At 34.6% G+C, this 16,667-nt stretch overlaps 1 protein-coding gene across 2 annotated transcripts in view; it reads left to right on the forward strand.

Annotated features, from left to right (window-relative positions):
• Window positions 1-16,667, forward strand: part of Urod (uroporphyrinogen decarboxylase) — a 67,208-nt gene that overhangs the window by 22,178 nt on the left and 28,363 nt on the right. The window contains exon 2 of one of the 2 annotated variants that reach the window (XM_013319830.1): window positions 6,303-6,415. The exons of the other annotated variant lie outside the window; for it this stretch is intronic. Coding sequence (XP_013175284.1) covers window positions 6,374-6,415 — 42 coding nt within the window. The 5' untranslated portion in view covers window positions 6,303-6,373. The remainder of the gene's footprint in view (window positions 1-6,302; window positions 6,416-16,667) is intronic. 2 annotated transcript variants of the gene reach the window in all.

Raw genomic sequence — 16,667 nt, forward strand, 5'->3', positions numbered from 1 at the left:
GGTAGGAAATAAACTTCCTCGACTGTACATATGTATAAGTTAGCAATGAGTATGTGTGTGTGTAGTGTCACACGCACACAGGTATACAGGAAAGTTGCGATGAGGGAGCGCGAGCGGCGGCGCGGCGGGCGCGCACACACGCATGCGCTAGACACGAATATTGCTCGCTATGCTAATGCAGCGGAGATTGGGCAGGTCGTTGGCCGCTCCCGGACGCCACAATACAAAGTCTTTCGGCAGAACCCGTCGTCCACCCTCGGTTCTCGCTTCTCGCCCTCGCGATCGTTCCGTTTCGTTTGAATTATCTTTAGATCCTTTAAAAATTCCCAGACGCCGCAATGTCCATAACGTATGCTTGTATGTTAAGACTGTATTGCAGACGTGTCTCTTCTTAATAATCAAATCAGGTGTTGACTTTTTGAATACACTAAAAAGAAGTATGCTATACCTATGTAATATTGTGAATACTTCAGGTCATGGTTTATTCTGTAAGGATAGTTTAGTCACATAAATAACATTTTAAATTAACAACAGTACATTTTTGCAAATATGCCAGGTTCATTTTGAGGCAAAAAACTCCAAAACTATACTCTTTATTCTGTTTAGTGGTTTATAATCGAATATTTGTAGTAGAAAATGAAGAAATTGTTATTCTACTCCATCGGCATATCTTTTTAATGCAATAGCAAAGCTAAATTCACTTTAGAAAGTCTATGCGACATGCAGACGATATTAAAATTGGTCGCTGGCGCGTCATCGGTGGGCAGTGACCTTGAGTGCAGCGCGGGCGCAATAGATTACTTACACACACATATACACAGCACTGTAATAGGCACTCACATTTAACTTGCATGTATTTAAGGAGGGCCGATTGTCGCATTTAGGAGCGACTTTCAAACGCGATAACATATATTATACAACAAGTTATCAAGGGACTTTAGTAGGTACCTTTTATTTCATACCTCTCAATGTTCTTAATACGACATTATGGTCTAAAATGTTTATGATATTATGTTGTTTAAAATGATTCCTATCGATGTTTCCGCATACTTTATTACGATAAACTACAAATTCCACCTTGAAGGCTGGTATTCTTTAAAATTTCACATTGAATTTCGCAGGCGTAACTCATCCATCCACATCTATGGAGGTTCTACCAGCGTTGCTTCGCATCGTTCTCGCGCGAACATTTTCATATTTTCTACATTTCCTACATCGATAAAATTTACTATATGTGTATCAAAGTATTACAATGTTCTGATAGTACAAGATTGAAAGTTGTGACAATAGTTATAAAGTAGCCAGTATTCACGTGTTTAAAATGTTTAAACCCCAATAAAATCCAAACTAATTTCAATGTAACGTACAGTTCCACATCAGTAAAAGCGTTACAAAGTAGAACACGACCACCTTAAAATCCCTCGCCTTTCCAATAATCGATTTCTTCGTACATGACTAAACTTTCAACGAATGAAAATAGACCAAGCCTCGTAAAAATTGCATTGATTCTGTATCGGATTACATGTAGTTTTCCAGACGTAGTTATACATGGCAACATTGTTATATTAAAAAAGTAGGTACAAATGTTAATGAATGTCATTTTTTATTTTAACTTAACCCTCATAGGTTTTGTTACCTTCAGGCCAAGGAACCTCTCTACAAAATGTATTCCACATGGGCAAATCACAGACTTTCACCAGGCACCATCTTTTAACACAATGATTGGCACGAATCGTTTCAGCCACGAATCGAATATCGAACCCTCTGTGCCGATAAGTAATGTTAATATTTTGGTTTCGATTACGGTGTCGTTTACTAAAACACAACGATGCGTATAAAACGATCACCTATTTGTTTGCCACAAACATCTCGAGACACGCGTCATGACAGTGTAAAGAGATGCATCTCGGCCGTGCCTTGTGAAAGTGCACTCTGCAGCCTTCACTGACCCTTTCTCTCGTCCATCAAATACGCAGTCGCTCTCAGATTATTTTTTTCTAAGCGAACATTAACAGATTATCTCTGGCACTTTATTATAATACTCTGTCCTAGGAATAATATTTAATATGGAACTTAAATCAGCATTATGAAAATTTTGTTATTTTTATGGAAGATAGTTTACCTGTAGAAGAGCGCAATCGAGTTAAGTTTATGTGTCAAATAACAATAACGTTCAGAACATCTGTACCCCCTTTGTTCTCTTATAGGTTGCAAATATTGATAAAGAGAACGATCTCCCACAACGAATATAAAATTTAGTAATTGTTTCCAGTTGTTCCAACAACTTTTTCGTTATACGTAGAGCTAAAATTATTATCGTACAGTTTGTGTAGACATTCAGCAGTTTCGACAGGCGATAGGTGTAGGTAGGTAAGCTCGGCAGTCGTGATATCCTGGCAGGACGAGATGGGGGCGGCGGGGCAGGCGGGGGCGTAGGGGAGGCGGGGCATCTGGGCGAGTAGTTATTTCGGTATGCACATTGCATACGCCGCCATCGCTGCACTTGCCACTAGAAATAGTCAGGTCAGGGACCGCGACCACCGCTCCGATCCTTCACCAAGGTCAAGACTCGGCTCGCTGCCACCGGCCGCCGCACACGTCCCTCATGCACCCCGCACCCCTTCTTCAGCCCCCTCATCCCCGGCGCCCGTGTCACATTACCTCACTGGCCGCGCTTGTCAAACTTAAAGTCGGTTAATAGGCCTCGTGAGTAAATACACGAGATATTTCAACCTAAAACATTTCTCCGACCATATATTTACAATCCACTGTTATTATGTCAGACGGTAAGTTTAATGTAAGTTATCAAAAATAAACATCTATTGGACACAATGGACGTTTCTTACGAATTCGTTCGTCATTGTTAATGTTAGCAAACGTGACCTTACAATATCTAATCGATTCTTAATTGCAAATAATCATTAACATCGCGAGATAACAAAGAACGCGGTGAGCGCAGCGACCATTAGGTTTATAAAATTTGCGATAAGCGTAATTATATGACTAAAGATTGAGAAGACCGCACTCTGTATGTACCGTTTGCAAAAATTTCTCGCTCTTTTCCTGGACATAACATTGAATTCTTTCAATATAGCTTCTTATTGTTTCTTCGTAATTAACTTTATTTGTGAAAATTTTATAATAGTGCAATATTACAACATCGATAACAATTAAATATAATTGATGAATCCATTAAAAATTTTATCTTATATGCCAGATTGCATTTTAATCATTTGTGTTATTAATTTTAGCCTGCTGCGTTATTGCAATAATTGATTACATTTTAAAGTATTTTTCGTACCTAAGGAATCATCGGTAAATAGTATAAAACATACGCCAGCAGTAATATAATAACAGGCTTCACTCTCGTATTGGTTAGCGTTAATTTTTATGGCTTCAGCTTCCCCTATTGTTGGTCATCGACACCGAAATGTTGGTGAGTCCTTAAAGCTAAAAGCCGTTAATTAAAAATCCCTATCTTTTTAATTTTAACAGCGTAGCAAAATATTGTACAAATATAGACTAGTTTAAGGTCTCTAAATCAAGAAAATCTACTATTTGAGATCATAATCCACTCTTAACTCTATCTGAAGTAGCTTTAAGTAATCCCCACAAGGAGTATTGCTTTTGTGTAATAAAATGTTCAAATTTTAAATTGATAAATTTTAGATGCGCGGGCGATGAGAAATGAAGCAAGACATCTCTAGTGCGACCGGCGCGGCGTCGGCGATGCGATGTTGGCGAGGACATTGCACTTCTAATGCCTCCCCCGCCGCCACTCCCGTCCCTCCGCGCTTTGGTCCTTCCCCCCTGGGCCCGCCGAAACTCGCTAGCCAATGTTGCCCCTCCCGACCGGATTTCACTATTTAGTCACCCGATGGACGTCGAATGTTTATTTGGAGGATGACTACGCTATTTCGAGTGGACGGTTCTTAACATTCAACCCGATAGGTTATTTAGCATTTTAAATATTATTTGAATATTAATGACGCATAACGTATTGCAAACTAATCATCTGTTTATTTTATTATTACCAAATTTCTCACAGTTAGGAATATAAATAATCATATAATCTGTTGGAAAGTATGAATAATGATACAGGCAATTGCAAATTAAAACGATAATATGAATATACAGTTCTTACTGACTTATCATGGAATAACCTAAAAAATTATATAATAGGTTATAGTAACAATTACATACAAAAGTAGAGCATGAAACTTCTAGAATACTTTCGTTAGAGATGAAAGTACGTCGTGATGGTGTCTGTTTAACATTGAATGGGGATTGCATCAACAAGTCGAGCCAACTCGACGCATCGCGCAGGCGGCAGGCGTCTATTGAAGCAGCAACACTGCGCTTCCCGTTACGTTTATGTATCGCGATACATAGTGTCTATTTACTGACTGCGCTTGCCTCGTACCGAATTCAAAACCATTCTATCAAACGTATTATTTTTCATACATTTACTACCATAAAATCGATAGTACACACACTTTTTCAATAGCAGTAGTTATAAATATTAATCGTTCATAGTAAATTGCTTGTAATTTCACTTTAATAAAAAAAAAATTGCGACTGACAATTTTTAGTATGTATTAATTAATAAGGTATTTTTCCGTCAGTCCTTGCTAACCTAATGTATACAAAATTTATTTATTTATTTATTTATTTATTTATTTATTGGAAGACCAACAGCCATTTTTACAAATTAAGTACAACAATAGTTAGTAAACATATAGCCAAATTATAATCAAAATGAAATGCTATTTTTTATTTGAATATAATGTTTATGTTGACGGTACATTTCGACGTGCCGAGTGTGGCTGGCGGCTGGTGGCAGCGAGTGGCCTGCCTCAACCGGCGGCGCGTTGTGGCCGCGCGCGTGACGTCACGCCGCTTCCTGCCTTCATTTTTAAACGATTAAAAAAATCATAACAAATACACCAATACGGCAGGCCACGAAAAATATTGTCTATAAATAACATACTTGTATATGAATCATGCTTAGCTGATTGATAATAATAATTTATGTATGAGGTTTAGTATCAATTTAATATCATCGCCCAGAGATGTACAAATGATGCTCTACATATGTACGATCTATGAAGGTTTTGTCTTCCCATACCTATGGATAGGAGATAGCATTAAACTGCAAAACTGAATTCGTTTAACATGGAACGTCTATATTATTTATGTATAATTCTAGGAGTAAATAATTGTATAGTAGCAACATATATGACGCTTTAGTTACCAATTTGCTTAAGATAACACAAGACAAAGGAAAGCCGTGCCGAATGTAAATCGGACCGGACAATCGCTAATATGGAATTCGTGATCACTGAGTACATAAAGTATTACATCAGACAATCAAAGCACCTTAGGCCACTTCTAGGCTGTATGATAAATACAGCCTAGAAGTGGCCTAAGGTGCATTAATGTGAAAGTAATGTTGGATGAATTCATATTCTTCTTCCTTATAATTTTGGTCATTCCAGTCTTCTTCCTGGCTTGTTAAGGATATTTCCCTTTCTTAAATATCCCCTCCCCCGTAAAATCAACTTCTTTGTATTGGAAATTTCCATCACATTTAAATTCGGGATTGGGAAGTTGATTTAGCGGGGGAGGGGATATTTAAGAAAGGAAAATATCCTTAACAAACCAGGGAACTAGTCGAAGAGAAGGATCGTTTAACAGGATGCCAAATTAGATACGCAATACGAGGAAAAGTACTCCCACACAATGCGACCTAGGTCAATAACGTCCGAACATATTTGTTGACCGTTGATAATGTTATCTTGCTATGCAAATTGCCCTTTAAATGGCTAAATCGCTAATTGAACACATTGTTTACTGATGCCACAGAGTAAGCAAGCAAGTGTTGATAATGTATCTCTATTTGTTGAATTATTACGCGAAAGTTCTCAGAAGGAACAATAAATATGTCATTATCGGTACCATAGGACAATTAAATGTCATTAAATGTTCTCCGATTTGTAATTAAAGTAAATCTTCTCTATAATTAGTATACGGATAGTTAATTCTACCTTTTAATTTGTTTTGTTACAGCATTTTCATTTCAAATTTTGAAAAAATATATTACTGACAGTATAATCGACCAACACATGTCATTCAGCGTTAAATAATTCATACCAAAAACCTCTTTTCCTCAACCTAAATCAGTCCAAATTGTACCGTCGCCCTCGATTTTAATTGGGAAAAGGATTAAAGGAATAAAAAAAGCATTCCTTTATATTTAGCAATCGCCCCTGTAATTACAGCGTTGGTTTCCTTAATTACAGTCCCCAATAAAAAGATCGGTGCTTCCTACTTCCCACACAAGGCACAAGGCGAGGGAGGTGCAGCGCTGCGCATGCGCGACATGTGCGGCTATCGAGCTTATTATTACATACCGGTAAATATTATCAAAATACTCATTACCTTTCCTTGTCATAGACATAGAAATAAACAGACCTCCTAATACAATCATAGTATCACATTTGCTGATACACTCGAAGTTCTTCATGGTTACTAAGACAGCCCTTTAATGTAGATTGTGTATGAGTGTATTTGATATCTTTGCAACCATTACGTGACTGACTGTCGCAAGTAGATACAGGAATCATATAATACTATTGTTTATCATTTAAAAAAACGTTTATTTCATCCACAAGATTTTAAGATTGTTTTTGCTATTGTATTGCTTATATTTCACAAGCATATGCTACTTTTAATGCTGAATATTTTCTTTCGTGAAAGTTTATGGTAGAGATAGAGTTCTTTTACGATTATATCGAAATCTTTATTTTACCAGAGCCATATCTAAACTTTAGTAACTCTATAACATAGTGTAAGGTAGTGAACAAAATAAAAAGATTGGTAAGCAAGTTCCGGGTGCAGTCAGGACCTGCGACAAATAGTTTATTTCAGTCGTCTTCCCTTCCTCAACGCCACCACCGATTAATTAATCCCATTCTAATGTTACATTAATTAAATCTATTCTTAGAAACTTACCTTACATGTTCATACGACATACGGTAGTAGAAACAACTGAAGCTAAAAGCATCTAAATTAGTTTGTTTAATATTTTATCTAATTTAGTACCGATTTTTTTAATTTACAGTATTGTAGCGCAATCTTATTTCTTAATCTTATTAATAATATAAATGCGAATCTTTACATCGTTGGATGGATGTTTGTTTGAAGATATCTCCAGAACGGCTGAACGGACTATAATTAAATTTGGAATAGATGTAGAACATAGTCTGGAAGAAAACGTAGGCTACTATTTAAGTTTTTTTAATTCCACGCGAACAGAGTCCCGAGGCACTCAAGCGAGCGTATTTAATAAGTTTTGGAATTTAAATATATCAGAGTTTTAAATAACATTCTATTAAAGCTTTAAATTTAAAAATACGATAATGTCAGGTTGTTCATTGAACTTTATTGTTTCGACTTGCGAAACATTTAATTACCTTGTATATGTAAATTTACAGAATAGAAATTGCATTATTAAGGATATTGTTGCAGCGACGTATGTTAATGCGCATGACATTTGCACTGCATATAATATGTTAATCGCGCTTTATTAAGCAAATCAGTTCAGTTCAGACAAGTTAAGTTTATATTAAAAATTTTAATGCTTTTGTTTGTATTTTCCATTCCAATTAATATATAGTTGCATTCAGTTATATATAACTAATCAATTAGAAACAAATACAAATAATAATTAATTCAAGTATCCATTCCATAGTTAGTAACACGACTATGGATAGTAACTAATACAATGTTGTTAATTAATTGGAATCGTCATTGTCGAGATGGGTAATGACAACGCGATGCAAACTTTTGCAATAAGTACCACTTTTTTTTTTATGATATTATTGTTTAGAATCTCCAAAATTGAACATAGATCATGACAAACATTAGTCAAACATTTAAATCGATTTAAAGACTTCGGAATTCATTAGTAAACTAACAAATCGTTCCTTCTTTCTAAAGAAATTAGTTTTTTTTTCAACGATATTTTTGTGACGATAAGTTTTCGAACTTGAATTAGTATGTAATAGCATATATTGCAAAGTTCAATGTCGTAGAGAGATGGAACAAGTTGTCTGTCCCATGAGGTCAGCGGTCATCGGTCAGAGGTGGTCAACGGACGGCCCGCTGGCCGGGGGTTGCGAATAACTCGACCGTTCCCCACCGGACAACGCATCCATCAAGTGAATTTGAATTTTATTTGTAAAGGGAATCTTGTAAAGATGAGCGAATATAAAGAATAGACGTTTTACCTATTATCATGTTAGATTCCATACCGATAAAGCTTAATTATTCTTACCAAAATGAAAATTCACTTTGTCAAATACAAGTAAAAATAACAATATTCTTGCAGAATCGTCGAATTACGAATATGAATAACTGTATGTATATAGTGGATCTTATCCCTGATTTTATATAATAGTTATAAAAACTTAGAAATTTGCCTGTTTGAAAAGTAAGATCTAGTCACGATATTTTGTTTAAAAATAATTTCCAGTAATAAAAAATAACGATTACTTAAAAATTTTATCAATTAATTTTGCAACATTGTAAACATTTTATTAGCAAGAACATTGAAAACATTCACATTGCAATTCTAATGATTGATAAAAATTCAATGTCACGTTTAAGTTCAAGTTCTCAGTCCCAGGAGGTCGCATCGGTCAGAGGTGACCAACGGCCGGCCCGCTACGGAATTTGCACACGAATCTTACCTTTTACCTTCACCCCACACTTGTTGCGGCCCATTGTTATATCACACAATGCTACAATAGCACCGAACATTTTTAGGAATAACCCAATAACACGAAAAAATTGCACATTTCAACAAAAAAAAACATTAACCTTTGTAAGGTTAAAAGTCGGCAAAAGTTCATTATGCGTTTTTTGTTTTTTTGTAATATATAACAAAGAACGCAAGTTTTGCAAACAAAAGCTTTTAGAAATTGGCATTTTCGACGAAAAATTCATTATGCAAGGAAAAAATACAAATTTAAAAAATGCAACAAATGGTATAAAAAACCGAAAAATGCAAATAAATATGATAAAGACCCTTAGTACTCGTAAACCGGCCTTGTCGAAGTTCGTTCGTCACCTATGACCCATGCTTGACCAGTAGCGTCCCTCAAAATCTTGCATTAGACACACACGTAGCCTTAATATTGAACGTTGTACAGATTAAAAAAAAATCAATGTAGATTAAATATTCCATGTAAAAATTATTAAAATATGTCGCCGAAGTATATTTGTAAATCTTAGCGTGTTTTTTAATTTGATCGTTTTAAGTTATCTGATTATTTAATGAGTCATAACAGAATGATTTCATTAGTCTATGATTTATTATGATTTAGTTCATTCAACTTATAATTAAAGAAAAGATTAAATACGTAGCTTGATGAAGATTATAGCTAATAAATTTTTGTCACTTTTTTCTGAGATGAAAATCTCTGTGTAAAACATATCGTCATCCCCGTCATTATCTTAAGCAACACAGAGTAGCAATATGTATTAAACGGAGATTTTGGATTCAGAAACCCTCGGTTAAACGAAATATTTTTGGCAAATTTAGGGTTGCATTATTTTAAGAAATATGGAAATCTTCTAAATAATTTTTTTTATTCCTTGTTAGGCGTAAGTGGAAATTTTTAGTATTTTTGTCCACGATAATTGTAGAGAGGGCTTATTTTCACAGTAGATCGTAATAAAAGCTGCAGTAATTTTTAACGTCACATTAAATTTAATATCGTTGAATTAAAAACAGCGGTCACTGGACAACGGTCAGTTCCCCGATTTACGACTCTTTTATTTACTCTAAGCCTATTAAACCCTTTCCATTGTTATATGTTCTTGAGAAGGGTAATTAATATGGCGTGTATTGTGCGAATCCAGCACCTTTGTTCTTTGTTGTTTCGCCGCTTTGTACGACGGGCGGTTTTTTTGTGCGATATTTTGTTTAGATGATCATTAGTTTAGTGGGCAGTCCGATGACCGATTCAAAACGGTTTTTTCTCACAACGCTCGTGTGTTTGGGAACCTTTATAATATGCAAATCGGAAAGAATAAAACTTCAATAGTTTTGTGATAATTTAATAAGCATTAACATATAGTGAAAAATGAAGAAAAAAAACAAGTATTATAAGGAAAAAAGTGGTGCACTTACATTGAAATCTGTGAAACACGAAACCCTCAAAGTAAATCAACTAAACAAGAAAAAAATCTGCTTGAAAAATCTCAAAAAAATATTATTACTAAAACGGTGTATCAATATTTATTTAATGTTATTTTTCACCTATTTTTTTTTTGTAAAATGTAAACCTGAGTAAGAATTAAAATTATCGCGTGAATTTGGGAATTATGTTCTTTTACACGTTTCGATAAATAACAGAGACCTTTTTTGTAGCCAATACTAAAAACTAAATTATTTCAATATCAAAATTTACGTTAAAAAATTAGTAGAGATATTTAATAATAAAACATTATTCGCACCTTAACAATTTCTCAACGGACCAGTATCGGTAGGGTTTGCCGTGTGCAACATTGCACCACGCTGACCTCTGATCTCTGCTGCGCTTCAGAAACAGTCGTTAGGCAATTGTCCACGGACTGGTTCCGTTGATAAATATAAAACGTATTTTTCTATTCATTACCTATTAAAAAATTGCTTATAAGCACTTCGTTTTATCGCATAAAGATTTAAATGAATGAGTGTTAATTTACATAATTTGGTAAAAATAATAACGCAAACTGTTGTTTTGCAATAAAGTTCAATGTACTCATATATCTCTACTTCATTCATATAGTCTTCATACAAATAAACGATAAAAACATAGGTAATTCTGAACGCCTGGTACTCAATATAAAACATGTAGGTATATACAATCGCGCAAGTATATACCTACGCAGGACGATCGCGAATCATCGAAGCGGCGAGCGTGTGTTTGCGAATCACCCGAGAGCAAGAGGATCGCCCTCCCGCCGCGCCGGCCAATGAGACTCCAGACGCGCTCCGTCGCCGACCGCCACTCACTTCCTCGCGAATATATTGGCACATGCGAACCTTCTATACATAGCATTGTTATACTGTAGTCATATATTAACATGTAACCGTTTTATCTGTGCGTCTGTGGGTATGTATATAACTGATATGTATATTTTTATCAATGTCGTAGAACTATACCGATTTATGCGGCCTTGGTAACTCAACGTCGATTTGAATTCGTTCAACTAAAACAATAGCTGTCAAAATGTCAAAAGAACTCTTTGCTGTGCCGGAAGTATAAAAAGCTCGCAAGGGGAGTTTATAAGAAACGGCTTCAAGGGATTACTCCCAATTGGGGACTTCTGTAGGGCTTTCTAAGTATAGCGAACTGTTAGGTGCGAACGAGTCAACCCTTCCGTGTAAAATATCAGAATTAAATTGTCTTAAAACATATGTTTGTTTAACACTGATCCCCGGGGACGTCAGGAATAACACATTGCTCTTGAAAATAATTAATATTGCGTGTCAATGTTTTGTACGAAGTAGCAGCCGGAAGATTTATTATTTTTTGCTACGTGTCAGTAGCGAAAATAAGTTTTTGAAACAAATACAAAATATGTCCAAACTGTTTTTCATAAGGGGTTCCGATCTGTTCATAATAACCGATTAATGCCGTCTTTAACCCATAAGGCACTATATAAACATAGATCGCAATTCAATGGTAACGTTTTACTAAAGAACACCAGATGTTTAAGTGGTAAGTAGTTTGATTATAACTGGTTGATTAAAAAATTTTGTCGAATTTTGTAGTAAATAACTATGAAATCCAATATAAATTATATTTACATACTTGGAAAGTATTCAATTTTTTTAAGCGTTATCGTCTCATCAAAAAACATGGAAACGAGAAGGTAATTAAGAAATACCTACAAGCAATTCCAACCCCTTCGAAATGTGTAACTGCGTAAAACATAAGTTTAAGGGGTTGCAGTTAGATTAGCCCTCCAGTGTTGCACTCAGCAAAAACACCGCACATGGGCGTATTTCAATTAGCTGTCACCTTGTCAACTCTTCTGCTATTATTTTTGTAAGCGCGCTGGCAACACTTGAGAACCCCCGATTGTTTATAAATAGTTCTTTTGCTACTGAACTTCATGTTTTAAAATAACACTTTAATATCGGTCGTGCTATTTCTTTGAATAAAACATCGTTTCTTACAAATTTTTACTTTAAAACGATAAATTATGATTTGTCCCTATAAGCTGTCTTTACCAAAGAATGACATTTTTTAAAAATTTGTTATGTATAAAAAATATTTCTGCACAGTATAATAATTTACTAAAACAAAGAATTTTTTCACACCTTTTATTGAAACAAAAAATAAATTGATACGTTTAGATCCGGGCATATTTATCGCGGGTTGTGTACTCGTATATTCAATTACCAACTCTTTAATGCAAAGGAAGTTCATATAAGTAGGTCAGACAGTCGATTGCACATGCTGTGAAAGCCGCAAAAAATAATACCCCCTTTATACCGCTTTGTTTCCACACACTACAAAAAACATTATTGCCCGCAATTTGTACCTACCCTTAAAACCGAATAGTGCTACCATTTTAATTGGTGCGTGGGCATATTGGATCTTATCAAGATTCCTATTAAAATAACTACCAGCAGTTCTTCGATATTTCATTTTAATAAAGCTTAATGTGAAAATTAATGGTTTAAAATTAAAATTTAATGTTGCATTTTAGTTACTAGATCCTAAATCATCAACTGTGCTTTCACGATATTCAAATGTTTCTTACCAAGCATATTTAACTAAAAATATTCATCAAATAAATTGACATATGACATTCTAAATTAAAGTAAATAAATTGCAAAGTTTTTGCATCGGGCATTATTATTTAATAATGTTAAATATCTTCGTTAATAACTTCCATGGGCCAAGTAGCGATGAACGTAGTATAATAAAACAGTGTTTTATCAATTTTTTTCTTTCTTCGCATACGTTTTATATTTAACCCTTCTCAAGGCCCTCGCAGTATTTCTTTGGCCACACATCTTTTTTGTCTATCACCTTTTTAAATGGCACATGCGGAGAGAGCGTCTTTTTTGAACGCGGAGACGTTAAAATGCAATATCATCAGTCTACCTGAACATCCTTTGAACTCTATTCTCTTAATAGATCGTTTCTAATCGATTAAAACCTGAAAAACTTGTATACTAAAATATATGCGTATCCAAAGTTTATACTTAAAGGGGTGATATAAACAATCCCTTGTTTGTATTTATTACATTTTTACATTTATAATGTATTTATGTAATCCTTACGTAATATATATCCTTACATAGGTACTTGTAGAATAAAATAATGACACTAAAGCACACAGCAAATTTTACTTTGTTTTATGTGTTAATATAATTCTTTGTCTGTGTGTATAGTGTAGCGTAAAAAACAAATATGCAACAGCCCTAACATCTTAGACAACGAAGTTTTTTAAGCCAATTGTATCTGAATACATGTAGGATTTTGTAGGCTCCACTCGCAAACTCCCTATCCACAAACACAAAAACAAACGAACGCGCAAAACATTTGATACGTCCGAATCCGTAAATCGGCGGACAAAAACACCAGGTAAAAAGTCATATACCGATATAATTGTCACAAATTAAAGCAAAAAATCTTTCACAAAAGATATCAAAATTCTGCAAGCCACACGAGCAGGTAGAGACTTTATAAAATTCCAAATTTTTTTGTTCCAAAGTTGTGCAAAAGCGTGGGAGGGATCACGGAATAACTGTACCCGTCACGTTACCTCGGCCTACGACCCCTAACATAAATCAACCGTTGCTTAACGAAAAAATTCATTTTCAACAATGTACAACAAAGTTTTTAATATCAGACGACAACAAATGATTAAACAACGCACCTGATTAATAAGCCAATCAACATTGAAAATAATCGTTAGAGAATAGCTTTGTTAACCTCAAGCTTAACTTACTATATTATACGGAATTAATTTAGAGATTTTCATAATTCATGGGTAAATAATAAAGAGTACGAATTACCAACAATATAAGTAGGATTGCTAAAATAAAATAAAAATAAGGTGTCTCTTCGTACGTGTCGTAAGGCAGAATCCAAAATCGTATAAAGATTAACACATGAGGCCGCAACGTTTACTCTGTCACTAAGCAAACATTAGAATCACAAAGAATGTTCGTTTTTACCCGCGAGAGGATTCCGCGCAAAAACTTTTAACGCAAACACAAAAAGTTCTACAGTTTCTGTTACGTGATAAGTTTATTTTGGAACGGAGATCAAGATTTACAAGCTTGTTTAGATATTTATTGCTAAGTTACTAGTTGTTCGTTCCCAGATTTGCCGAAATCTTCCTTTTATCGGAAAGGAGACAAATGGTAATTTTAAACCTAAAATATATCTGAAAATAAGTATTAGTATCATTGACTTAAATACTTTAAATTATATTTATGAATCCTTTGTCAGTCCTTTTAGTTTAAACTTCAAACATTGCTAACAAGAATAATGAGTAATGAAAGTTAAATCTAATCCAAATTATGCGTCGCGCGTAGCTGTGGCGACGCGAACATTTGCGTGAAGTCGTTGAACCCTCCTGAAAAAAAAAACTCCCCCGACCGTTTCAGCATATCGCCTCGGTGCGTTCTCACGCCTCGCTCCGAAGTCACTCCAGCAAAAACACTGCGTCTTGTACAATATACTATAATACGTTCATACACATGCTTATGTTTACTTTGATCTATTGCGCTTGCGAACACACTCTGTGATCTCTGTTTTAAACATTTGAAATTCAAATAGTATTTTTCTAAGTAAAACTTGTATTATTTTGTTTATTATAGAAGAAATGGAAAAGGACAACTTACTCCGTAACATGTAAATGTATTTTCGAAATAAAGAGAAAAAAAAGAATAAACCACGGCTATGTCGCTTCTCTTACTTTAGAATATCTTCTGCACAATCTCAATTTTCGGTTTCCATAGAAACCAACTCTCTACTTATGAAATGAAGTCTACCAGTTATTTGTAACCTTATACATGTTTTGAAGCGAGCGATTATATTTTTTAAATTAAATTTCTTTTTATTCGTATCGCAGTATTATTTTTTAAGTAAGCGATTAACACAATCAATATGCACATGACGCCGGAAGTTAAGTTCCACCGCGGACGTTGTGTTTCCGGTCTCCGCTCGCCCCTGCCGCGAACTCTCATTATTCTTTCAGCAAATATATTTTGACTACCGTCATTAGATACCTCTTTGATAGACTATTATCTTTTATTTCAATTTTAAATCATTAATCTTATATTAAAACTTGTCCCGTAAATGCTGAATGCATTTATGGACAAGTTTGCATTGCAACATTCAATTTACTAACTAATTAGTATTTTGAAACCAAATTCAGTTAAGTACTTAATGCATTGAAAAATAATCCAAAAATCTTGAACGTAAAAACAGAATTGATTAGAACATTTTAAAAATAACAGGAATTTAATAGCGCCTGTTTACTATCAAAGAAAACAGTTAACCCTAACAATAGTCACGTACTGCAGCTTTTCTTTTTTCGCATTCAAAGTTAACGGTACACAATTGATAAACCGATCTCCGTAGCTGTCAGCACTTCCCTGATTTACCTTGAGGATTGTGGGAACAAATTATCGCAAACACTTCTGCCATTATCGAAAAAGCCTTGCACAAAACATGGTATCAACGATTACGATTACGAGCAAAAAATTACCACTCCCACGCCGTGAAAGGGTTGAGTATGCACCTGACCTATATTGCACTTGCATAAAAAAGTATGTTTTCATACTCTTTTTATGTCTCTTTATTCCCCCAGTCATATCGTTTGAATACAATACTATTTGTAGGGTGACTATGATTTTGGAGATTATTATTAAAGTTTTATTTTGTGTCCATTCTAATTAGATTCTTACATTATGTTGAACAGAAATTACGCATAATATTCTCCTATACGTATTGTAGATATAGCAGACTTAAATAATTTATTAACGTTCAAGTTGTAGCTTATTCGAGTTGTTAGAAGAAACAACTAAAATAAAATTATTGCACAAATATGTTTTTGTTACTTTATTATGGTCACCCTATGTAAACGCAAGGGAGTTGCGCACACAATGGAAGCGGAGCGCAGGTAGCAGCGCGCAAAGGGTTATCCGCTTATGCAAAAAACGCGATGCGATCCGATTAACACTGGCACTAAACACGATTTGGCTTTTTTCAAAGCTAACTATTGTGTTTTACAGTTTATCGCACTTATCTTAGACTTGTGCTAATTTGCATTATTCAATATTCATAGTACATTTCTCAATAATATCTTAATTATTTGATGCTTAAATGCAGTAATGCTTTATTTAAATATCATCAGATTGATCAGCAGCAAAAAAGCAGACTTACTACATTAAGTTTTTTGTTCCATGTATAGCTATGTATAAAATATAAAAAATTACATTTCTTTATCAAACATTTCACTTGTGCAAAGTAAGCATGCTAATAAAACTTGAATTTATGTCTATAACCACACTAAAGGTGTAGTTGTTAAATTCGCGGCTTTTTGCGTGTCTCATTAAGTATTCATTGTGGAGAGCGTGAGCT

Source organism: Papilio xuthus, unplaced genomic scaffold (genome assembly GCF_000836235.2).
Source record: "Papilio xuthus unplaced genomic scaffold, Pxut_1.1 DF826115.1, whole genome shotgun sequence".
In the NCBI taxonomy this organism is placed as follows: domain Eukaryota; kingdom Metazoa; phylum Arthropoda; class Insecta; order Lepidoptera; family Papilionidae; genus Papilio; species Papilio xuthus.